This window comes from Macrosteles quadrilineatus, unplaced genomic scaffold, assembly GCF_028750875.1.
Source record: "Macrosteles quadrilineatus isolate MER2022 unplaced genomic scaffold, UCM_ALF_1.0 Scaffold_105__1_contigs__length_354404, whole genome shotgun sequence".
Lineage (NCBI taxonomy): Eukaryota > Metazoa > Arthropoda > Insecta > Hemiptera > Cicadellidae > Macrosteles > Macrosteles quadrilineatus.
The window spans coordinates 48,422-75,798 of record NW_026542698.1 but is presented as its reverse complement, the minus strand read 5'-3'; the positions used below and the strand labels follow the sequence as shown (position 1 = coordinate 75,798).

General features: G+C 36.3%; 2 protein-coding genes across 2 annotated transcripts in view; one reads left to right on the top strand and one right to left on the bottom strand.

Annotated features, from left to right (window-relative positions):
- Positions 1-27,377, bottom strand: part of LOC128982082 (charged multivesicular body protein 2a-like) — a 55,850-nt gene that overhangs the window by 13,166 nt on the left and 15,307 nt on the right. Inside the window, 3 exon segments of the mRNA XM_054401124.1 lie at positions 6,245-6,350; positions 9,342-9,476; positions 10,214-10,389. Coding sequence (XP_054257099.1) covers positions 6,245-6,350; positions 9,342-9,476; positions 10,214-10,389 — 417 coding nt within the window.
- LOC128982081 (zinc finger MYM-type protein 1-like) lies at positions 19,729-23,528 on the top strand. Its single transcript, XM_054401123.1, has 2 exons — positions 19,729-20,155; positions 21,187-23,528. Exons 1-2 carry the CDS (start codon positions 19,919-19,921, stop codon positions 23,434-23,436), a joined length of 2,487 nt encoding a protein of 828 aa, XP_054257098.1. The 5' UTR covers positions 19,729-19,918; the 3' UTR covers positions 23,437-23,528.

Sequence of the window (27,377 nt, the reverse complement as noted above, 5' to 3'; positions counted from 1 at the left end):
GTGATAGCAATACAACCTGAAAGTCTTGACACCATCCTCAGTGAGTTTGAGGAAGTTTTTGATGGTAAAATTGGAGAGATACCTGAGTATATGGGACACTATAGACTTATAGACAATGCTACACCTATATTTGCAAAACCAAGACAAATACCCTTTTCCCTTAAAAGTAAAGTTGAAAATGAATTGAAAAGACTTGAAGACTGTAACATTATAACAAAGATTGACCATTCTGACTGGGGAACTCCCATTGTACCAGTGGTGAAGCCAAACGGACAAGTACGAATTTGTGCCGATTACAAAGTAACACTGAACAGAGTAATAAAAGATGAGAACCACCCTATTCCACGAATTGAAGAAATCCACTCTCAAATGAACGGAGGAAAAGTATTTTGCACGCTAGATATTTCCAACGCATATCTTCACATGAAAATGGATGAGGACAGCGCACACATGCAAACATTGAGTACACATAAAGGTATGTACAAAGTTAATCGTTTGATGTTTGGTGTCAAAGTTGCTCCTTCACTTTGGCAACAGTTCATGGACAAAACTTTACAAGGTATTTGCGGAGTGCAATGCTTTTTTTGATGACATTATTATACAAGGTAAGACATCTGAAGAACTCTTGAAAAGATTAAAGGTTGTTCTAGAAAGATTAAAAAGTAAAAACTTAAAATTGAACAGAGAAAAATGTAAGTTTTTTCAAACTAGCCTGCAATATCTGGGACATATAATTGATGCTCAAGGTATTCACAAAACAAAGGAAAAAGTCTCATCCATCTTAAACAGCAAAAGACCAGAAAACGTAACAGAACTTCGCAAATTTCTTGGATTAATAAACTACTACAACAAATTCATAAAAGATTTAGCTACAATCCTACACCCACTCAACCAACTACTTAAGAAAGACGCACGCTACGATTGGACCTCAAAATGCGAGAATAGTTTTCAAAAGGTCAAATCAGAATTAGCAAGTGATCGCGTCCTTGTACATTATAATCCTGATTTGCCTCTGGTACTAGCAACGGATGCCTCTCCGGTGGGTCTTGGTGCTATTCTTTCACATCGTTACAGCGATGGAAGTGAGAGACCGATAAGTTTTGCCTCACGCAGTTTGACAAAACGTGAACAGCACTACAGCCAAATTGACAAGGAAGCCACTGGCATCTACTGGGGGCTTAAGAAGTTTTTCCCGTACTGTTATGGACGGAAATTTACTCTGATTACTGACCACAAGCCACTCGTATCCATATTCAGTCCCACAAAAACACTACCATCAATATCTGCAACTAGATTATTTAATTATGCACATTTTCTATCTGGATTCGACTACAAAATTGAATACAGAAGAACATCGGATCATGCTAACGTAGATTTTTATCTCGGTTCCCAACCGAGCATGCTTCAACTAAAGGCAGGGACAACTATGACCTTTTTCAACTTAGTCAGCTCGATTCTTTTCAAATTAGTAGTTCTACAATTTCTAAGTCAACAGCCCACGACAAAGACCTTCAACCAATACTACATGCACTTGAAGAAGGTAAATCAGTGGAAGCTTTTGGGTACCATGACAATGAATTAACACTTCAAGACGGATGTATATTCAAAGGATGTCGAGTTCTAATACCACAATCCCTTCGTAGGAAGGTTCTTGATGAACTTCATATAGGGCATTTAGGCATGGAGAAAATGAAATCCCTAGCCAGAAGCTATTGTGCATGGAAGAATATTGACCGAGATATAGAGCAATTGGCAAAATCGTGCAAACAATGCCGTTTGAAACAAAATGAACCAAGAAAGGAACAAAATCATCCCTGGCTTGCTCCACAGGGACCATGGGAAAGGTTACATATAGACTTTGCTGGTCCAATGCAAGGACAGTGGTACTTTATAATTGTGGATGCCTTTACTAAGTGGATTGAGGTAATACCTACTAAGAATACTTCTACAGAATTTTGCACAAGAGAACTTAGAAAACTATTTGCTACATTTGGTCTTCCCATGATTTTGGTTTCTGACAATGGAAGTCAATTTACGTCTAGCGACTTCAAACAGTTCCTATCAGAAAACGGGGTGGTACACAAAACAACTGCTCCTTACCACCCTTCGTCAAACGGGCAGGCTGAGCGTTATGTTCAGACTGTGAAGAAGTCCCTAAGAGCAATGGAAGACGAGGGAGGGAAACTAGACTTCAAACTCTTCAGAATGCTTATGCAGTTACGTCAAACCTCAAATTCATCTGGCTGTGATGCATACTCCTTGATGTTTGGCAGGAAGATTCGAACACACATAGCTCTTTTACATCCCACACGTAAACAAGAAACTGAACATGTGAAGCAAGCAACAAGATATTTTAAGGAGGGAGACAGAGTACAAGCTAGAAATTATTCAAACTCAAAAGACAAGTGGAGTTTTGGAAGAATATTGGAAAGGGAAAGCAACCTTCTGTATAAAGTACAAATGGACGATGGAACTGTCTGGAGGCGTCATGTTGACCAACTACTCAAATGCAAAATAACTTTACCAAAACATTTCAGAGGGGAGAATTGATGTGTTTAACTGATGTACTGACTTAAGACCATATGTGTATATGAATTAATGATCACCTGTTATTTTGTATTTGTTTTGTTTGTATTAGTTTTTCTGTTTAGATTAAAGTATGAGTTTGATTCAACTGAACTAATTTAGTTATTATTTGAAAATGTAACAGGGGTAAAGTCAGCAATAAGAAGTGAGCGCACCTTATAATGTCTATTGCTGGCCATTTTGCAGGAAAATACGGCCGCGTACCATATTATCGATGATGTCACCAGGTAGAGGACACTGTAACGGACACGACAGTATCAATATCATGTACCTAGGGGATAAGTTAGGGAGGGGGTAAAGTCATCAAAAATTCAAAAAAAATCTATTGCTGGCCGTTTAGCGGAAAGATCCGGCCGCGTACTTTATTACCGATAGTGTCAACAGATAGAGGTCACTTTATAACGGACACGACAGTATCAATATCATGTACCTGGGGGATAAGTTAGGGAGGGTAAAGTCAGCAATAAGTAGTGAGCGCACCTTATAATGTCTATTGCTGGCCGTTTTGCGGGAAAATACGGCCACGTACCATATTATCGATGACATCACCAGATAGAGGACACTGTAACGGACACGACAGTATCAATATCATGTACCTAGGGAATAAGTTAGGGGGGGTAAAGTCATCAAATATTCGAAAAAATCTATTGCTGGCCGTTTAGCGAAAAAATCCGGCCGCGTACTTTATTACCGATAGTGTCAACAGATAGAGGAAACTTTAACGGACACGACAGTATCAATATCATGTACCTGGGGGAGAATTTAGGGGGGATAAAGCCAGCAATAAATCAAAAAAATCTATTGCTGTCTGTTTAGCGGGAAAATCCAGCCGCGTACCTTATTATCGATAATGCCAGCAGATAAAGGACACTTTAATGGACACGACAGTATCAATATCATGTTTCTGGGGAATAAGTTTAGGGGGGGTAAAGTCAGCAATAAATCTAAAAAATCTATTGCTGTCCGTTTAGCGGGAAAATCCAGCCGCGTACCTTCTTATCGATAATGTCAGCACATAAAGGACACGACATTATCAATATCATGTACCTGGGGGATAAGTTATGGGAGGTAAAGTCAGCAATAAGTAGTGAGCGCGCTTCATAAAATCTATTGCTGGCCGTTTTGCAGGAAAATACGGCCGCGTACCGTATTACCGACGATGTTACCAGATAGAGGACACTTTAACGGACACGACAGTATCATCATGTACCTGGGGGATAAATTATGGGGGATAAAGTCAGCAATAAATCGAAAAAATATATTGCTGTCCGTTTAGCGGGAAAATCCAGCCGTGTACCTTCTTATCGATAATGCCAGCAGATAAAGGACACTTTAATGGGCACGACAGTATCAATATCATGTACCTGGGGGCTAAGTAAGGGGGGGGGGGTAAAGCCAGCAATAAGTAGTGAGCGCGCTTCATAAAATCTATTGCTGGCCGTTTTGCGGGAAAATATGGCCGCGGACCTTATTACCGATGATGTCACCAGATCGAGGACACTTTAACGGACACGACAGTATCAATATCATGTACCTGGGGGATAAGTTAGGGCCGCCCGATAAAATCTTTTGCTAGCCGTTTTGCTGTTTTGACCCCAGTCGCGCACCCTCGCCACTAGGTTTGATCTTACGCGACCAGCGGGCCATGTTATCAAATGCTTTTGCTGTTTATTACGCGCAGCCACAGTCACACCTGTAGCTTCCTCAAACGACTGGCAGTCGCGGTTACGCGCAACTCGAGTGGCCGAAATGTGGCCGCGAACTGTCGTGTCCGTTAAAAAGTACCTATACCTAACATAACTATAAATCGGTTCAATAATAACTTAACTATCGTATCAAATTTGAATTAATCTTAAGATACCATATGATATAAATAAAAAAATAGCAAAAACATTAACGAAGCATTTTATTTTTTTTATCCTTAGTTGTTTTGTTATTAGGTGGCCTAGGTCTATTTGTTTTGTTTCCTTTGGTAAATTATAGTCCTAGACAGTAGTTTAATTTATGAAATATAAACAAAAACCGAACAAACCATTAATCAATTTTATGTATAGCCTACATTGGGGAAAAATAAAGAATATTTTTTAATACAAAAATTAAATCGGATAAATACCGATACGTAATGTTAAGTATTTATCCGAGAAAAAAAAAACTTCACGAAAATTATTTAGTATGACATCATTGCGATATGATGTACTTTTTAGATGTTTAATTGCAGTTTCTTTCACGCTGAATCCAAAAATGCAATTGGTTTTTGTCGGTGAGATTCCTAAGTGGCTTTAAAAAGAAGGGTAAAATTACGAATCTGAGGTTCATTTAGCGGTTCAGATGATAATATGGCGTGGTCTGGACGGATCCGTATGTGTTATTGTCTGAAAGTTTTGTTGTAATTAGTAATACAAAACCTCAAGAACCCTTCATAGTTCGCTAGCTATAGTAAGTAGTTGTAGCTTAGTAACAACTCCGTTACTAAGCAGAGTAGAGTAATTAATGTTTTTGGTACTGTACAGTAATACATTAAAATACATTCAACTTATTTGGCCACGTATCACACACAATTTAGTTGTGCATCATAGAATACGTTAGGTTAAAAAAGAAGTGATACTCAGCCCATGATTTTAATCACTCTGTCACATGATTACAGTACCACCGTGAGGGGGGGGGGCTAATGGGGCAAATGCCCAGGGACACGGGCCTTAACTTAGGTTGGACAATTTTTAGCGTAAAACTGACCCCAGTTACTTTTTGCTTTGGGGCTTTAAAAATTATTGCCTTGTGAATTAACAGGTTTAGATTAACATCCCCAGCCAAAAACATAACAAACACCACTGACACTACGTTATAATTTATGATAGACAAAAGTAGAGCTTATGCTATTTATATTTGATTTTTGGATAGATATATGCGGCATTAGAATTATTTCTAAAATAAAAGAGCATTACGCCCGTAGTACAAAAAAATCGTTGTTAGTCTGGCCGCTGCCGCCGCACAAACTTGCGGCGCGCCGCAGGGGCAGGGTGAGGGACCAAGGACAGATTATATGTACAGTACTTGGAATTGTCTTCGTTCATTCTCATACGCGACTTCGGAGCATACTCCTAGTTTATAAACTGTGTATTATATTCTTCAATAAGAATTGTATTGACTCGACCTTTAAAGGGCTGTAGGTCGTAGCCCTTAGAAAAAGCGTAAATTCTAAGGAAGTTTGGAAAATCTACACACTATCCCCTTCAATTTGAGACATAAATCTTGTAGATCGGTCCAGTAATTACTGAGAAAACAGTGTTACAACTGTGTATTAAATATATAGATAGTTTGACAATGTCACCTGTTTTGTCTGGCTGTGCCAGAGCATAAAAAAAACGTTTTGTGACAATAAAGATGACTTTGACTTTTGACTTTGAATTAAACATTAAAATTAAGAATTTTACTGTTTTGTGTTATTTGTTTTGTTGTGTGTATGAAACCTAATCTGGACTCTACCTACCAGGTAAGCTAGCTGATCACTATGAACATAATAGTATCTAATAAGAAAAAGAAAAAAAAACAAAGCTTTGGAACACTTTTGGTTAACCGAGATTACATATAATTGACTGTAGGATAATTGATGCTTTATTATTATGCTAAAACTAGATAGAAACATACACCAGTTACTTACCTTTCCACCAGCCACGCTGAGGGACGCAGATGCTTGAGGTAAACCAGACAACTGGTCATCCAACTGCAGGCCCAGTTCATCTAGTACTTGTGCCACAACAGCATCACTGAACAACCACAAACATTTGTAATGCCACTAGCTAATGTTGTCAGCTCTTCAATATCACACAACCTAGAAGTGAGTTGGAGCCTAAGCATGAGTTTTTATATCCCTCCGAGCGTCACTCGTCGAAAAATCGACTCACGACACACTTTGTGTAGTGTCACGCGTCGATTTTTTGACACACGAACATCGTTTACGGCGAAGGCTCTATGACTGACTGAATCGGATTGAACTGGATCGAGTTAGGTATCGTTCTTTTCGTTAGATTCTAAGCTTTCTCCAGAGGTCTGTCTCTAAGCGCTTTATGTTCTCCGAGCTGATCGTAATTGTAGCAGACAGCTGACGTTCGTGTTTTGTTTTAGACAACTTGGTTATTTCACATCGGTGACTTGTGTGTTTTTGTACGTTTATCGTTGTTTTTAGTGGTAAAAATGGACAGTAGTGATATACGTAATGCACTAGAAGATGATATTAGTGATGTTGAAGGACTTATTGACGATCCGGATGAAGTTGGTAGTGACATTGATGTTAATTATCAGCCAGATTCCTAGCTATGGTTAGGCTATGCATTCTTAGCTAAACGCTATGTACTGAAATCTGTTTTTTGCCCATAACTTATTTATTTGCAAATCTACTTCCTTATATTATTATATATTTGTAATCCTCATAAAATTTAGAACAAAGTGGCTATTTTAAAATATTTATAGGCCTATAATTTATACAATTTCATTGAGCGCAAACTTACTTTTTTTTTCAATTTTTCCCAAATAATTTTTTTTTACCTAAAAAAATTTTTTGGAACAAATATTCCTTATGTTTTATGTATGATATTGAAGCCCATGATTTTCCAAACAAAATGGTATATAGAACAGTAGAATTAACATTGTTTTAAGCTTCTCAGATCCGTTTTAATAAAACCTTGCAAATGCGCCAAAAATAGGTGGACATTAAGGCCTAAACTATGGACACTCGGAGGGCTAAAGGACTAAAAAAAAGACAACATTGCCAGTCCATATAAAAAAATAAGGATCTAGTATGTCCTACCCCCCTAAATCTGAAGCCACTAACAACCTATACTATTAGGTCAGTAATATTAATACTGAGGGATATCTATTATGTTATGTTGATCTCATCTGTTCTTACCAACCATCTCAGTCTGCTTCCAGATCCACTATGTCAAACATTTGTGTCAACTAATTTTCAAGAAGAACTGGTAATATTGGAATAAATATAAATTTAAAATAAAAACTTCACCAATTTTTTCTGAATTTTTAATTGCAATTTAGAGGCCTTTCGCCAGCTATGCTGGCATCATCAGACACATCACAAAACTGAAGGTTATGTTTATGTCAACCAATTGTTTGGAATTCAACTTAACAGTGGAAGAAGCCCTGCAGAAAACAAAAGAACTTGGATTGGGTGTTAAGCTAGGAGTAGATCTAAACATATTGACATTTGCTGATGATGTGGTATTTTAATCAGAAACAGTTCAAAACTTGGCAAGTTTGGCAGAGGTACTTATCACAGAAGCAAACAAAATAGGACTGCAAGTAAATTTAGAAAAAACTAAAATCATTAACTTTGGAAGACAAGCAAACAATAGAAACAGAAACAGACAGATAAAGAACTCAACTATAAATTGTGCAGAAAGTTTCAAATATTTATGATTATGAGTAAATGTAAATAGTAGAAACTCAGAAGACGAAGATATTCTAACTAAGTTATCAAATGCCAGTAAGTGTTGGGGAGCCTAGAAAAAGTTGATCTCATGCAAAAAGTATTATCTCACAGAACCAAAATACAGTTATATAAGACAATAATTCAACCTATTCTGTTATATTGTAGTGAAACATGGGTATTGTCCAAGAAAAATGAAAACCGACTCATGGTGTTTGAAAATAAAGTCCTAAGAAAAATATTTGGACCAGTGCAGGAGGGAGAAATGTGGAGAATGAGGAAAAATAGAGAGTTAAGATCACTATACACCAACCCAGATGTTGTTGCAATAGTTATAGGAAGAATGTTAAGTTAGGTAGGGCATGTGCTAAGAGGAGGGAAAGGAACAAGACTGTATGAAGTTTATAGAGCCACACCTGGAGGTAAACGCCCATTGGGAAGGCCGAAATTGAGATGGACTGACCAAGTATTGAACGACATCAGGACAATGGGTGCAAATGTCAACTTGGCAGAAGACAGACAAGGACAGAAGTGAGATTTGTGGAGCCACGGCAGTAAGTAATTGTTTGGAATTGTAGCAATCAAGTGTTGATAATTCACAAGTATTATCCATGTCTTTATCGACTTCCCATACACAAGGTTAGGTATGTAACATAGAGCACAAGAGCCTAGGTTTTTGGGATTTTATGTGAGGATAGCAAGCTTGGCTTACCTAAATAGGAAAGATTATTTTTGTCCAAGGAAAGGCTCTAGGCCAGGATTTAGAATTGCAGAATAAGGAGGATGGAAGCTAACTTACCTTGAAAAGACGAAGGCGATGAGGGTTTGAAACTCTCATCACTTTCTCTACATTTGTCAAAGTTCTCTAGGGAATAAAATATTGTGTGTTCAGTTTCTACTCTGTATGTTGTATGGCCTACGTGCACTTGTCAAGGTAAGCTAGCTGCTATCCTCCCCATTCTACAATTCTAAATGGGAAAGAGTCCAATCTGGCACACAAAACACAATACTTACGAAATATTTCACTGTCACTGACAACATTCCCAACCAAGGATAGTATGAGTTGATATTCTAATGTTATGTTTAGTGTAAAGTTTTGCTTATCATTCATAAGGTTAATGAATGTAAGGTTTTACTATTACTACTATGTTAATTAGGCCTACTATTGATTGCCATTAACTACTATATTGAAATCATTAAGTACCATTAAGTTTTGCACATATGAATGAATGTAGCCTACCGTACTGCTTGTGTATCATTTGGTGTTGTATTATGTGTTTGCAGTATGTATGAAATAAAAGAGTAAGTGGAAACTTACCTTTCCTCCTCGTCTCCCTCGTCCTCCATAGCATCGTCAATGGCATCATTCATAATCTCCTCCTTCATATCCATCATCTCAGACTGCTTCTCAAACTCCTGCAGTATTCTCTGGATTTGAGGCAGGTTCAGTTGTCTGCACAGCAATAAGCAAATTAAACACATCCTTGACTAGAACCACTATATAAAATATGTCTGAATTTTCAAACAGACAAATGCTTAATTATTTGTCATACATTATGATCTTAAGTAAAATGTGTAGGTTACAAGTTGACATAACAGAATGTATGGTCAGACATGAAGTGGTTATTAATTATCATTGTTATAATTATAATTCACTAAATGTTTATATTGTAGTTATCTGCATCTTTGCTTGTGTTGATTAAGAAACAGTGTAAAAATCAAAACCTAAAGTGGCAATACTTTCCTTATCTTTAAAGATAGTATTGATAAATGAAAGTGAAGATATAATTTCAAATTTCTCAAGTCTTTGGAAGTTGTCCTCAGTCATTGCCTTTTTAGTTCAAGAACAAACAATTTTTTCCCAGTATTTTAAGCATTTAAACTGATAAATATTATTTAGGAAATATTGCCCACCTGTAAAAAGATATGTAGTTTTGTTTCATAATATGAATTTTGTAACAATTCATTTTTATTACGACAATTATGTAAGGTATTTACAACACTCACTCATTATAGGCTACCTAAAAGCTTAGCTCAAAATCTCAGGCTCCCATTTACCCCTTATTATTTTCTTTTATAACCTACTTCAAGAATTCAGTTTAAGACAATAATCACTTGTTAAAAATCAAAACACCTGCACTAAATTTACCAATTCTATTTTTAAACAATTTCCAAAGATACTCAACGTACCTATTCATATTCTGCATTGCTTTTGTAACTCCTTTCATGGCCTGAGCCATAGCATTTTGAGAACGGAGGGTCTGAATTTTAAGAGAGACTGCTTGAATATTTGCTTTCATCATCATAAACTTCTTTTCATAGCGCCTCGTTCTCACTAGGTCTTTTGCCATTATTTTTACCGCATCCTGTAAAAATATAAAACAGATAAAGTAAAAGCAGCGCAATGCTTCAATTTAACTACAGATTTCACTTTCAGTTTTAATGAAGTATTTGTATTATGAAATAGTAGTTTACGTAACGATCACATTTAAAGGTAGAGTAACGACAAAAGTAGAAATTTAAGGTACGAGTATTGGCAAGTGCCTTAAAAACTTCTACGAGTATCGTTAAGACTATTTATGCAAGTTGAGTACACTACTTTACCTTCAACAGTTTTTTTAATTACTTACAATCACTATTAAAAACTTCTAAGAGAGGATGTTTTTGTTTATAACATCTCATTGCCACTGACAGTGATGCAACGAATCATTGTATCAAACACTAATTGCACCACAAATTAACAATAAAATGAGCCTGAACAGCTGATTAGTTGAAGTTCGAAGCATTACAATTTTACTTCTTTTCTCTCCATCCTTGAACCTCATTGCTATGTTACCGTACCAGTGTTGTTAAGTAAAAAAAAAAACAATGCTGTTATAGTAGTTGACCTACGACCGTTTTTTAAAGTAGTTGTTTCAGTTCAGTTCTTAGAATTGAAAAGTTTCACATAACAGCATTGTTTACTTTCATAACAGCATCGTTTCACTCATAACACAGGTAACGGACCAATGAGGTTCAAAGATTGAGAGAGAAACAGTAAAATCTATATTATTAATACGAGACATGAAACTTTGTAAACAATAAAAAGGCCTATTTTTCTTGGGCGATTGCAACGATAGTCGAGTAGCGATAATCGCTCCGCGATAGTAGCTGGGTACTGTTCTATCGGAGTTTGTGATGTCCTGTTTTGCTTAGAGCGACTGTCGCAAGAGTCGCTAGCTACAGTTGTGGAACACAGCCCTGGATACTAGTCTTGCGATAATCGCGCCGCGACTGATGCACAGCGACACATGCACAGAACCTCAAAACAGTGCTGTTCACTAGGCACATTAATAATAGGAGTTAAAATAACCATGATTTACTCTTTTGTTCACATGAATTTTTCTATTCATGTGCTGTTACGATTGTATTGTTTTGTAGTGTGAGTGTTAATACTGTACCGGTATCAGTTTTTTGTATGAATAAATCTTTTTTATTTAGACTCCAGGCTTTATTTTCCGACATTCATGTACAAACAAATACATAATATTTATGTCTTATTGATATAAATATTTTTTTGTGTGATATGAATATATTTTTTCCTTTGATATCACTACAGTTTTCTATTTATATCCTATCTAGTGACATCTAGTGATACGTATCCGTCCCAAATCCTACGTATCACTATGTATTTTCTATCGATCGTCAATTGATACTTCCACAAGGGTCAAGTAGAGCCTCGTCTTCTAACTCCTCGCTGAGGAGATACTTTAACAAGTTAAAACACACACTCACGACTTCACCATTGTGAGTGCTGGTATTCAACTAACTATGAAAAATCATGCGGCGACCGAAAACCAATTGCTCTAAGCAAAATGGCCGCCGTAACAGCAATAGTAGCTGAGCGATATTTGCTGTGCGACTATCGCTACAGTCGCTCCAAGCAAAATAGGTCTTAAGGCTTTATTGTTTTAAGATTTAACCCCTCATATTATATACCAAAATGTTCGTCTAGGTGTATAGATTTACAAACTGACCTTACAATTTTGAAAAAGCCCCTTGGGCTCTGCCCAGTGGTTTTTTAAGTCCCCATGTTATCCTTACGAAGAACATATTTGTTTACATTATGATCAGCTGTTAATATTTTAATTGCAATTTAAGTGCTACAAACATTTACTGACTTGGTTCAAATGAAATATTTACTATTTTTGAATTTGGGTTGGCATAAATATTACAATGGAAAAAAGCGATGTGGCCCGGACAATTTGATATACTAAAAAGAAAACTGAATTAACACTGTGCAGCATTTCTTGAGCAATCATTGAAAGAGCAATGACAGCATGAATGAACAGCACCCAATCACCCCCATTCACCCATTTGAATGAGCAGCATTGGAGCTGATTTGCAAACTATGGAAGCATTGGAAAGTCAGAGAGCACCACCAAGTAGATAAATGAAAATTATGTGTTTTTTTTTTAGTTTTTATAATCATTATTATGGACAACCTAATGAGGCTAGAGTGGGAAACATTTGTAGAAAACAGAAAAAACAAGATCAGCTTTTGAAAAATTATAAGATACTAGCTGTACCCGCGGGCTTTGCCCCGTTTAACTTCATGAGTTTAACTTCGTTCGCTACGATCACTCACCTTTAGGTTGGAGCTCGTTCGCTGCGCTCACTTGCCTTTAGGTTGGAGCTCGTTCGCTGCGCTCACTTGCCTTCAGGTTAGCTCGTTCGCTACGCTAACTCGCCTACAGGTTGAAGTTCGTTCGCTACGCTCACTCACCTTTTGGTTGCAAATTAGCTGTTGTCATAAATTAAAAAAATAATAGTGCTGCACCCTGTTGGTAATCCTTGTAACTTTAATGCTATTGAACATCACAGAACAGAACCAAATTGTTTAATTGAAACAGCTGTTAAGATTCATTAACTCCTTTTAAATATGAAACATCATAAGGTTAACATGGGAAACTCCAGAGCCACTGGGGCGGAGCCCGGAAGCCCGATCAGAATAAAAACTACTTAGTTTTCCTAGGTAATGCCCAAAAAATCGGTGTACCGAATTTCAGCCTCCTAGGTAAATGGGAAATGGGAGAATTAGTGATGAGTGAGTGAGTCAGTCAGTGAGTCAGTGAGGGCTTTGCCTTTTATATATATAGACTAGCTGTAACCCGCGGGCTTTGCCCCGTTTAACTTCTTAATTTTCAAGATTATCTCGTTCGCATGGCTCAATCACGTCCTGGTTGAAGTTTGTTCGCTACGCTCACTCACCTTTAGGTTAGAGCTCGTTCGCTACGCTCACTCACCTTTAGGTTGGAGCTCGTTCGCTACGCTCACTCACCTTTAGGTTGGAGCTCGTTCGCTGCGCTCACTTGCCTTCAGGTTAGCTCGTTCGCTACGCTAACTCGCCTCCAGGTTGAAGTTCGTTCGCTACGCTCACTCACCTTTTGGTTGCAGATTAGCTGTTGTCATAAGTTTAAAAAAATAATAGTGCTGCACCCTGTTGGTAATCCTTGTAACTTTAATGCTATTGAACATCATAGAACAGAACCAACTTGTTTAATTGAAACAGCTGTTAAGATTCAATAATTCCATTTCTCGTAAGGTTAACATGGGAAACTCCAGAGCCACTGGGGCGGAGCCCGAAAGGATTTTTGAAATAAGAATATGCCTATATGTTAATCGGGAATGTGAGCTATCATCATGCCAAATTTCAGCCTAATCCGACCAGTATTTTTCGAGTTTACTTTTCCCATACACACATACACACATACAGCAACCACCTCTTTTTTATAATAGTATAGATAGATATATATATATATTGAATTTGAACGGATGGTGTTTTTGGCCTCTGGGGACCTCAAAAGAAAAAGTAAATCGGTCCCGGGTCTAGGTCTTACCATGAGACCTACGGTAATAGCTCTTTCCCTATATGGGAAATTCGCTAAAAACAATGTGATGTGCAAGTTATGTTAAGTTAATCTAACACATGTGAAGCAGTTAGAATTTATTTAAAGTAGCCTCCAAATTCATACAAAACATCTATACATTGTAATTTTCATACTGTTTCCATGAAAACATATCAATAACATTATTTTCCCTTAAGATTATTAACTTAAGACGCTTTAAAAAATCCAAAGCAGAGCCGGAGTTGATACAGCAACTGTGATAAAATCTTTTTTTTCTATAATCATTGACATAGTTTTAGAATAAATAATCCATGATAAAAGGTTAGCTTAAAATAAACCTACCTCATATGGAAAATATTATATTTAATTTCTTTGTATCAGCTGTTAGGCCAGTCAAATTGGACAATAAAATCGCAAAGTGTGATGTATTGCTGCATTTTTAATATGTTGTTGGGACCAGTTAGGGTAACTCAAAACCAAGTTTGCAGCTTCGAGATCCCTGTGCTCCCTGCGTAATAAGTAAAATATTACAAAATTAATGTATTTTTTTAGTTTTTGGTCTATAACTTCTTAACAGTGCATTTTTCTTAATATTACTCAAATGTAATAATTAAAGTACATAAAATTTCCAACAATTTAAGCATAGTTTCATTTTTGTGTGTCAAATAGTTTGTGAGCAATGATTTTTTAAACATTACAAATTTTTTAAAGTAATTACCATAATTTACATTTTTCCTGATTTAGACCCACGAAAATTATGTAAAACCCATATTATGGGAGAATTATTAAAAACTGTTTTTATAGTAAATTTTATTGGCTTTCGTTCTATCACAAAGCCAAGTCCATACCACCAACACTTTTCTAAAAACCATACAAATAACAATTTATTAATATCACGAATGTTTATTTAATGAGTTGAAATAATGTCCCCCAACCATTAAGTGATAAAACTAAATGAGGAAAAAACATATTTAAGGTTAAAAGTTATATTTAAATATAAATTATGACAAAACATTCTTATAATTACTTTAATTATAATTATACCAATTAATTAATTTATTACAATTATACTGAAGCACAGAAACATACTTTGTTATAGTAGTATGTTTTCTGTGACTGAAGGCAAGGTATTATAAATGTTCCCTGATTCAAACTCATAAGGTAAAGACATATTATCGTCAGGGTCACCTTCATCCTCCTCAATAAATAGTAATGTGACATTTTGGCAATTCTTAGCAGAGCAAGGAGTAAATAATGGTGAACACTTTAGCCCGGCCTTTCGACATGTGCAAGCACTCGTGCATCCCTTTTTGCACCTACATGCAATTGGTTTCAAAAGGTTGGATGGAGCTAGACTGCATGAGGTTGTCACTGGAACCAATCCTGATGTGCTATTTGACCAACCCCACTCTGTGGGATCCTTTTCAATCCCTAAAAATTTTTTTTGCACTTGGTGGAATGCTCGAAATGAGTGGAAGGAAGCTGCATCTTGGGTGGGGGGAAAGCGTGATAAGTTTACCTTAGCGCTGGCTGCTGCCTTTACAACAGGCGGAACCGAAGGTTTTCTAAAGCAATTAGGCACTTTTCTCCAGCTTCCTAGGAGGAATGTTTAGGGCGAGAATGGGGAAACCTATTTTAATCCCATAAAACCCCGCTCCCTTTAGTATGATCATACCGGTTCGCAAACTCGTTCGGACGTAAGAATAACAGTTGCTTCTAATTTAATCAAAATTGGATGAGTTTTACTCTAGTTTATGTGCTGATGGACATACACACACATTTACATAAACTTGAACGGAAGGGGTTTTTGACCTCTGGTAATTTGAAGTCGAAAAAGTAAACCAGTCCCGGCTATGTATAAATAATGATATTTTTTCGACATCTAGATAAACGAAATTACAAGGTTTTAGCAAATTTCTTATATAGGGAATGAGCTATTACCGTAGTACTCATGGTAAGACGTGGACCCGGGACCGATTTAAATGCAGTAAAAAATCAATAATATTCACCCTATAGATATAAATAGCAGATCAAAACACTGCCATTTTAACTTGACAAAGTCATTTTTCCATTTTTTTTTATCCTGCAAGTGACGTCCTTGTCCTTTTAACCAGTGAATACAGTTGACACAACAGGAGGTCGTCTTTCAGGCTCTCGGAAAAGATGCTGCGGGAAAAAGTACATCAGCAATAAGCATGAGTCTTATTGATGTAGAAAATGTACTATTGTAGTTAAAAATGCATCACATAAATATTTGAAACAGGAACAAATAAATATATATACCGTAGTAGTTTACGCAACGATTGTGCTCAAATCAAATCAAATCGTCTTTGTTTCATATTGTACATAAATCAGTACATGGAATGGCGTCAAAAACAATATCTAAAACTTAACATAAAGAAGACAAGTTTAATAGAAATAAATACTAATTTAACATATATTCTTCTTTTTTACTTACCGATAGGAAGTAGCTACTGTATTACCATAGGTGGTACGGTAAGGCTTAGTGCCGAGACCGATATATTTGATCATTTTCTGCGGTGGGGAAATTTATTGTAAGTTGTTTTAACACAAATTTATATTATATATTTGTTTATTAGCTAAAGCATAGTGAAATGTATTTATCTAACTCTTAATAGCTTAAACCCATGTTGTAAAAACAATTAAACTAGTTAAATGAAACAAAAATTATATTCATAAATTATTATTTGTATAGTTTCCCGAAAAGTGTTAAAGTTACGGACTTGGCTTTGTGATAAAACGAAAGCCAATACAATTTACTACAAAAGCAGTTTTAAGAATTCTGCCATAATATGGGTATTTCATATTTTTTGTGGGTAGAACCCAGGAAAAATGTAAATTATGGTAATTACTTAAACAAATTTGTAATATTTGAAAAATCATTGCTCACAAACTATTTGACACACAAAAATGAAACTATGCTTAAATTGTTGGAATATTTATGTACTTTAATTATTACATTTGAGTAGTATTAAGAAAAATGCACTATTAAAAAGTTATAGACCAAAAACTAAAAAAAATACATTAATTTTGTAATATTTTACTTATTACGCAGGGAGCACAGGGATCTCGAAGCTGCAAACTTGGTTTTGAGTTACCCTAACTGGTCCCAACAACATATTAAAAATGCAGCAATACATCACGCTTTGCGATTTTAGCCTCTTTTTATGTACGATTTGACTGGCCTATGTCTGAAATTGTGAAATATGCAGTTTAGCAGTTCTTCTTGTTTATATTTAAATGTCAAAGCAAATGTAAACAAACTTTGTTAGTGTTCTCATCACAGCCATGGAGACCAATCAATATTTACTTTTAAAATGTTCACCTCAGAACTTTTAAAGCCAAAGGGGCAAAGCCTACGGTCAGTATTGTAATGTAAATAGTCCTATAATGGGAGGGTGGGGGAAGACCCACAGTCAGTAGTTTGCTATCAGATGTGCTCTCTGATTTTTTAAAGTTTTACATGGTAAAAATAATAATTCAGCTTTAATTTGTATATAGTTTTGTGAGTAAAGAATCAGTGATTTGTTTTTAAGTGTATCATTTGAAAAAAAACTTTGCTTTGTGAATAAGGTGAGATAAACACTAAAACCTTTCCTGGAAATTATTGGATAGGCAGGTAGCTGGAGTTAGAACAGGTCCCTTATCAGATCTGATAAGGAAAGTTGGGCAACTCCAAGCAGTCTTATCTATGTGACTATCTATGTGACTGATCTTTGGACACTGGTTCCTGACCTGGTACTTCCTTGAACTTTATTCATACAAGCAACTTTATTTACAAACGTTTTAATTTGAACAAAATTTTATTTTTTAAAACCATACAAAAATACAAATATTTTTGTTATATTTTATTGCTACCATTGACTATACTGCATAGACTTCCCAAGTACTGCTGGACTCCACATTTTAAAATAATTGTATTTCTATATCTTAAGATAAAACAATGAAGAGACAATTACAACCTAAGTTTAAAGTTGGGGACAAAGTTTTTGCTAAGCTCAAGGGGCACTCCTCCTGGCCTGCAACTATTACTGAAATCGATGATAACAGTAACCTGCTGAAATACAAAGTAAAATTTTATGGAACAAAACAAACAGCAATCATCAAAGAGATTGATATATGCTCATACCTTGAAAATAAAGCTCGACTCGGAAATTTGAAGGGTAAAGGATTTCAACAGGCTATTAAAGAAGTTGAAACTAGTTTTGTTAAGACCCTAGACAAAACCAAATCCCCATTGACACATAAAAAAACCGAAATAACTAACAAATCTATCATTGATCTGTCAGGTACACAAACATCCTTCGTAGCTAGCAGCCCACTATTGACAGTCAAAGAGGATTCTTTGCAATCTAATTCTGATTCATATACCGAGTTTAATATGCCAGAAATGAAAACTCTAACCACTACTGCAAGTTGTTCAAATGAACCTAGCTTAATAGAACAGTCAGAAAACAATTGTAATCACATTTTGTACAACTCAAATCAGCTCTCAAATGAACTGCTGGGGCCAAACTGGCTTACTGACCTTACGATTCAAAAATACTCTCAAACTATAAATGATAGATTCTTGGAGTCTAAATCTTGTATAGTTTTAAACCCCCTGATAGTCCACGCTGTAAAGAGTCTTGAAGAGTTTACTTACTTGTTGGATCCTCTAAATATAAGGTCTAAGACTATAATAATCATGCCAGTGAATGATTCGCAAGAACTGAACAAGGAAGGTGGATCGCACTGGAGTGTTTTGCTGTACAATGGGAGCACAAACGGTTTCTATCATTTTGATTCCATGAAAGACTTTAATTTATCATCAGCCAAGGGAGTTGCATCAAAGCTGTCTAGCTACTTGGGTGGTGAGACACTAAAGGCTAGTTTTACATCAGTCAATTGTCCTCTACAGCCAAACAGCTTTGACTGTGGAATCTTTGCTTGCTGGTTCATTGAATCCTTTATCCATGACATAATTGAGGGCAGAGCCATTGACATTGAGTATATACGACAATCGACCTTAACAAGCCAAGAATTAATTACTAAACGTTCACTTCTAGCATACTTTTTACTCAACCCTTCTGTTTTTGATGATAATTCCTTCTTCACATTATTGATAAAGAAGGTTAACAAGAAACAACCTTCCGAAGCAGTTAAAAGTCAAACTGGGCTGAATCCCCTAACCAATGACAATAAACCACAGAGTCAAACAAGCCTATCCTGCCCAAGACCTGAAAATCCTAATACAGATCACCCAGAACATGTTTGGACTAAGGTAAAAACAAATAGAAATGTAAACCCCAAGAACATCCACACCGGGACAACAATTAAGACCTACAATAGCTTCCAAGTACTACAGAACCATGTTAGTGACAACAAATCCCGTCCTGCTGGTAGCACAGCCGAACCTGTTAACATCAACGTGCAAAATAATTATAGTAGGGGAAATAACTCAACAAGTAAGGCAGGGCCGGCTTAAGGGCCGGGCAACCCGGGCGGCTGCCCGGGGCGCCGTGGGTTAGGGGGCGCCGAAACGCCGAAAAATTTTTTTTTTTTTTAAATAATATTTTGCACACAATTAATTGTTCTGTCGCGGGGGCGAAAGCGCCCGCCATAAGAGATCATGAAAATAACTTGCATTACATTTTTAGAACTTAAAGCAACGTAAACTTTGATAATATGGGTCCATAACATAACAGTTGTTTAGTAGTTTTGCATAGGCTACCTCATATAAAATACTAAATATTTACAAGCTTACTCGAGCTCAATACATAATAGCGGCCAGGTTACGTTACGTGCGCCCCACCCCCTTTTAGAATCATAGACTCGTCCGATGACTCATGCAACCAGTGGTGAGTGAAACGTCAAATGGACAGCTCTTAATCCGCACGCTGCGTTGCAGGTTGAATTAAGATTACAATTAATTATACGTATCTAATTGTGTTAAGTGTGTGTGTATGTCATGTGAGTATTTACGTGTGCTACAAACAAATTGGAAATGTCCGGTAATAAAAAACCTTCGGGAGCATTTCACCGCAAAAGGAAACTAGAGCGTTCTAAAGAAGATGAGAAGCAATCCAAAGTGTTGCAAAAGTTCTTGACAACTGCATCATCAAGTGAGAAAATTGACAATACTACAAATAAGGTAACAAAACCCGATGGAAACGAAAAGGAGATATTATCTGAGAATACTTCGCTTCTTCCTGAACCACCAGTTATTGACAAATCCGTTGAAGTAAGTAAAGAGATCATGATATGTGTTTTTATTTTAGTACTTAGGATTAAGGGTGCGCTAGACCTGGGCTCAAAAGTCTCAGCACGATGTTGCTAACCGCCGCTAGGAACGGGGAGTACGAAAATCAGTCGGAACGCTGTACAGTACAGGAATTGGGGGGGGGGGGGGGGCGACTGAAAGAGCGGCGCGGACGGAGGGGAAATTGACAAGATGGCGGCGGTAGTCTGGAGCTCCTGTCGCCCCTATTCACCCGCACGCGCATTGTCACACCGATCCGTTCCATCCGCGGCCTGGTCTCCGATCCGGGCATGAGATCGGGGACTTCTTTTACGCTTATTGAGTACCGTAAAACAGAGAACCATTAACACTCGTAATTTGGGTCTATTATTTTTTTTATGTACCTGTAGGTTTCTTTTTTTAAACGTAAATTTAAAAAGGCTTAATTTTTATGTTAAAAATTCAAGCAAACCATTCAAAGGCAAATTTAGTTTGAAAATGTAAATGTCAAGTCACAGTAATTGTGTAATAGTTGTTATGATAATGGTTAACACAGTAAAACATATGGTTTTACATGTGTCTGATATCTCTAGATATTTATCACCAAGTATAATTGTTAATTTCTCCATGTTTATTCCAGTTTATCGAGGTAAATTTATAAATAATGGTTTGATTACGATACTGCTCTTTTAATCCAACTGCATTTTTTTGTGTCCATTTCCATTTAAACTTACCTACATTTGAAATATAAGTATAATTTTACTTTCTCCCCCCTATACATAGTATAAGGAGAAAGTATTGTTTTCGTCAGAATTAACAGTGATCCGGATGATTCGGGCCCGGATAATCCGAGGTTTACTGTAAATGCAAATTTATTTGCTGGTATTTTTTTTGAAAGATAAGATGTGAACGTTAAAATAATTGTAAGCATCAGAGTCTTAACTGCTTGTAGTCAAAACAATTTTGTAAGCCTTTATACAATTTTTATATGCTCGGGCTCGGGCTGGTACTTAATTTTTCTTATTTTTTCGCAGGAACCGAAACCTGTAGAAAACGAAGTTGTATCTCATGATCCCGGAAACTGGCCTGCTAACATACCGACCTCTATTAGCGACATCATCGTACAACGAGGACCTGAACAAGTATTTGATGTAGAATTCCCGGTTAATAATCAAGGACGTCGTTTCAGCGTAAATTCCTACCGTAGGCGCATGGACAATGGTGAAGAAATTTCGCGTCCCTGGCTTGTATACTCAATATGTAAAGACGCAATTTTTTGTTTTTGCTGCAGACTATTTGGTAAAACTCATTCTTCGCCACTGACCTCTGAAAATGGTTACTGTGATTGGAAACACATATCAGGGCTCTTATCTGAACACGAGGGATCTCCATCACATATGCAAGCATTCCAGACTTGGATGGACTGTTCAATTAGGTTAAAGTCTAGTAAAACCATTGATGCGAAAAACCAGGAAATGATCAAACGTGAAGTGGAGCGGTGGAAAGAAGTTATCAAGCGAATAGTGATTTTAATAGAGTTTCTTGGATCACAAAACCTGGCTTTTCGGGGATCTTCGGACAAACTAAATGAAAGGGGAAATGGAAACTTTCTCAAACTTGTAGAGTTTGTTGGTAAATTTGATGTTGTTATTGCAGAACACATCAGGAAGATTACTTCTAAAGAAACCTATGTACACTATTTAGGAAAGAACGTGCAAAATGAAATAATTAAAATGCTAGGTTCAATGATTCACGATCACATTTTAAGTGATGTCCTTAAGTCTACGTACTATTCTGTCATTTTAGACTGTACACCTGATGTAAGCCGAACAGAACAAATGTCGCTAGTTGTTCGATTTGTGCAATGTGAGTCAGGAGAAGAACCCGAAATTCATGAACGTTTCTTGGGGTTCATCCCAGTTGAATCTACAACTGGAGAAGCTTTGACAGACGTCCTTTTAAACAAGCTTAAAGATATGAAACTGTCATTGAAGAATATGCGGGGACAAGGGTATGACAATGGATCAAACATGAAAGGGAAAAACGCAGGAGTGCAGAACAGAATTCTAACACTGAACCCTCGCGCATTTTTCGTTCCTTGTAGTGCACACTCTTTAAACTTAGTAGTGAATGACTCTGCTTTGTCCTGTAATGAAGCTGTAGGATTTTTCATGATTATACAAGAAGTGTATAACTATTTTTCTGCTTCGACTCACCGATGGTCGGTGTTGAAGAAACATGTGACTTCCCTAACAGTCAAACCACTTAGCGAAACTAGATGGGAGAGCCGTATCGATGCAGTCATTCCTTTCCGCTATCAGTTAGGAGAAATCTTCGACGCTTTGTTTGAGTTGTCAACAGACTCAGCTATTGACGCCTATGGAAGAAATGCTGCATTAGGTCTAGCTCGGAAAGTGAAAAACTACAGATTCATCTGCAGCTTGATAGTTTGGCATGCTATTCTTTCTAGAATAAATGTTATCAGTAAGCAGTTGCAAAAAGAAGACTTCAGTATTGCTAATGCAATTGAACTGATATCTAGTGCAAAGACCTATTTTGACAAGATGAGGACTGAGAAAGGATTTGAAGAAGTTCTAGTTGATGCCAGAGAAGTATCAGAAACAGTTGACATTGAAGCATCTTTTCCTCCTGAACACCAAGTTCGAGCGAGAAAAATCAAACGGCAGTTTGATTATGAAGCACCAGACGAGCCCATAGTGGATCCAAAAAAGGCTTTCAGAAGTAATTTCTATTACCACGTCCTGGATTGTGCAATAAATTCCCTTGAAGAAAGGTTTACTCAGCTGTCCAACTACAATGACGTCTTTGGTTTCTGCTACAACATAAAGAAAGAGGACAAAAGCTTACTGCTAAAAAAGTGTGCCGACCTACAACTAGCTTTAACAGATGGGGACCACCGAGACATTAAGGGGCATCAAATGTACCAAGAACTGTTAGTAGTTCAAACCCTATTGCCAGAAAACTGTGGCAGCAAGCCTATGGACGTATTGAAGTACTTAACGAAAAACAGGTTGTGTGAAAACTTTCCTAACCTGTGTATTGCCCTCAGGATAATATTAACTATACCGGTAAGCGTAGCCTCGGGAGAAAGGAGTTTCTCCAAACTGAAGCTAATCAAAAACTACCTAAGATCTAACATGTCCCAAGAACGACTAGTAGGACTGTCACTAATGTCAATCGAATATGACGTGTTACAAAAAATAGATATAGACACTTTTATTAAGGACTTTGCGGAAAAGAAAGCTCGAAAAGTTTCATTCTAACTTTCATTTATCTCTGTCCGTGTCCGTAGGATTAAGTTTGTTTATGTAAAATAAAATTCTATGTTGAATTATACATTGTTTATAATATCTTCATCTAACCCCGAAAAATACTTTCGAACAACTCTTAAACGCAAAACATACACTTTAATGTTTGCACAAAATTGATGGACATTTTTCTACAATAATTTTTCTATTTTGCTAAAGTATTGTTTTTTTTTTTTACTTAAAACTAATTCAACTAAGTAATATGTTCAAATTGAAAACTATATCACTGAAAATTATTATAAACTCACTGTTAGTTTTAATGCTTCAAAAAACCAGTTGGAGGGTATATTTCTCCCATTGCTTGATTTTGATTCAACCGGGAGCATCACCGGGGAGGGGGGGGGGGGGCGCCAAAACAGCAGTTTGCCCGGGTTAGTATTTTGCCTTGAGCCGGCCCTGAAGTAAGGAAAGAGACAACAAAACAAAAAGTAAAGCTGGTAGTTTTAAAAACCGTAGAAATAAAAGACAGTCTGCACACCTCCTCTCTCGGATAACTCCTATGAAGCTAACCCTATGCTCTGACAGCCAAGGTGCAACTATTGCGAATAAAATTGAAAGCCTGACCTCAGGAAAAATCAATGTATTCGGGTATGTCAGAGCCAATACAACATTATTACAGGTTATTGACTCAAACTCAAATTGAAAATAAAGCACCTGTATTGATTTTAGGAGGTACCAATGACAGCCTTAAGAACAACTTAAAAGAAATATATAAATCCTTAGAAAGCAAGCTAAAATCAATCAGTCAATGTAGAAAGGTGTTTTTAACTACAATACCCATGAGATACGACATTCCACTCAACCACACAACAAATCAAGAATTAAATGCTTTGAACAACTACATAGCGGAATTGGTGTTGAGGATAGACAATGTTACTCTTGTTGACATAGGCTACTTAAACAAGTCTCATTTTACCAAGCATGGCCTCCACCTCAACAATGCTGGGAAGAATGAATTAGCCCACACTGTTATTTGTAGTGTTGCAAGCTGGCAAGCCCAAACAGATCTCTCATCTCATAAAAACAATAAACCAGCTAAACTAACCAAGGTAAACCCCAGCCGTTCTGCTAAACACCATAAGGAATGCTTTTTTAACAACATTAAAAACAAGTTTGAATGTAGAAGACATCCAAATAATGGAGGGTAATATGAGGGATGCAATTCATAGGTATCAGACTGATGAGAGTGTAGCTTTTTCACACTGTGTATCGTCAGACTTCTCTGACGATAAGCAAATGAGCAGAGGTGTGGCTCTCGTTTTTAGAGAAGAGTTTGGTAAGCCCTGTCAATCTGATTACTGTTATGAAAACCTCACATTCCAAAAAACCAAGTATGGAGCTACAGTATACAGCCTTGTCACCAAGCCCAGATACTACCTTAATGCAAATAACTTTCCGCAATATAACAGCTTGTATGATGCCGCTTTTTCACAACTAACAGAAGATTTTAAAACAAAAAAGCTAAAAACACTCATCTGTTCACCGATGGGCTGCTTCCGGGACCGGATTACACCTGCTCATTTTGCTGAAAATATTAAAAAATTTCAGCAAAATACCGGCGCTTCAATCATTATTGTAACATACAAAAACAGCTTCAAGTACCTGGGAAAAAAACAGCTAGATCGTATGACACAACCCAACCTGAAGGCACCATATGATACATCACAGCATCCAACTACTGCAGACCAACCCCCAACTCTCACACAACAGTTAACGCCTCCTACTCAGCCATCATCTCAACATCAACTGTCTCTTGAAAAAAATGAAGAGTCTGTGAGTGCTTGCAATAATGATAAAAGTTCCATGATCTCAGATGTGTTGAGTGAAAGCAAAAGCTCCAAAAGTGAATCACATGTCAGTGTAGGAAGTAGTAGTCCTGTTACTATCAACAACCTGTTAAATTCTAGTATTAATAGTAATTTTTTAGTAATAAGTTAGACAACCATCACAATAAACCATCACATGATATTGATAAAACTAAGATAAATGAATTCAGTATTTTTCACCAAAATATAAGGGGTTTTAAATCAAATGTTGATTCATTAGAGATAACATTAGCTGAAATAGATCCAAATGTAGTCGTGTTGAGTGAGCACAAACTGACTCAAACATCCATAGAGAGAATTAATATTAAAGGGTACAACCTAAGTGCACATTTTGCTCGCAGTAACAGCCGTGGTGGGGGGTAATCATTTTATCAAAAACTTTTATTAAATCAAAAGAAATCATTTTAGAAGAAATAAATCATCTATTATCTGAAACAACATTTGAATGTTGTTTAGTAGAATTTCAAAAGATACTACCGCCCAAAAAATCTAAATTTTTGTTAGTTGGCCTATATAGAAATCCTATTAAAAAAACTGAAGTAGAATTTATTGATAAAATAAATATTTTGTTGGGAATACTTTCTCAAAAATACCAACACATAGTCTTAATGGGTGATATAAATATCAACATGATGAATTTTGAGGATGGTAATAGAAATAAACTTAACAATGTTGTTCTTGCCAATGGTTTCCAGTCAGTTCTTAATTTTCCCACAAGAATTACTGAAACAACAAAAAGCACCATAGATAATATTTTTACTAATATAAATAATGCCTATTTCGATGTAATTGGTTTCAATACTCAGCTGTCAGACCATGATGGTCAACTCTTTGTAATAAATAGTAAAAATGATAGTCCTGATAATGCTGTATATCTTGAATATTCTAGGAACTTTAGCACTGCAAATATAGATCACTTTATTGAAGTTCTTAGCCTTGAAACTTGGCTTAATGTATTTTTTGCTCCAGTTGAGTCAAAGTATGATGTATTTCACCAAACTTTTATGTATTATTTTGAGTTGTGTTTTCCTAAGAAAATATGTAGAAAATATAGACATAGAAGCAGGTGGTTTACTGAAGAGCTAAAGATTGAAAAACAATCAATTATTGAGTTTGCTAACAATGCTAGAATGTTAAAAAGCAAAACCATGTACAAACAACTAAGACAGAAGAATAAAATGTTTAGAAATAAGGTTACAGCTGCAAAAAAACTATATTATCAAAATAAAATAAACAACTCAAGTAACATGAACAAAACCAGCTGGCAAATTATTAACTCTGAAGTCGGTAAGGCAAAAGCAGATAACCACATTACTAGTGTTCATATTAACAATCAATGTTGTTCAGACCCTTATGTTATATGTAATTCATTTAACAATTATTTTACTGATTTGGTTGACACAAACATTGTTCCTAATTTGGATTCACTTGTTGGGGATGTAAAGGACAGTGTAAAAGTAGTTGAGTCAGATTATATAATTCCAGGTTTTCATTGTATACCTGTTGATGAGAAAGAGATAGACGAAATAATAAGTCATCTTAAAAACTCATTTAGCACCGGCTATGATGAGGTCCCTGTGGTGCTCATCAAAAAAGCAAAATTACCCCTCAGAAAACCTATAGCTCATTTAGTAAATTCTTCCTTTGTATCAGGCATTTTTCCTAATAAACTAAAAATTTCTAAATTAATTCCACTATTCAAAAAAGGAGATAGATATGAATTATCAAACTACCGTCCAATTGCTCTGCTTCCGGCCATGTCCAAAATATTTGAGAAAGCCATGTACAACCGTTTATATAGCTTCCTGGAAAGTAATCACCTTTTTGAGGACTGTCAACATGGATTTCGAAGTGGTAGATCAGTTGTGACAGCTGCTACAGAGTTTTTAGAGTCAGTTATTGATTGTTTAGATGCAAAACAAAAGGCTCTTGGCATTTTCATGGATTTAACCAAGGCATTTGACTCTATAAACCACAATCTACTTTTAAATAAATTGTCAAGCATCGGAGTAAAAAATAAATCTCTTCAATGGCTAGAATCATACATTTGTAATAGAAAACAATTTGTAG

What these genes read in the sequence shown, in the direction of transcription:
- LOC128982081 (XM_054401123.1), top strand. Translation starts at nt 19,919, where the DNA reads ATGTCCGGTAATAAAAAACCTTCGGGAGCATTTCACCGCAAAAGGAAA. An exon ending in TTATTGACAAATCCGTTGAA is followed by an intron (nt 20,156 to 21,186) that starts GTAAGTAAAGAG and finishes ATTTTTTCGCAG; the next exon opens with GAACCGAAACCTGTAGAAAA.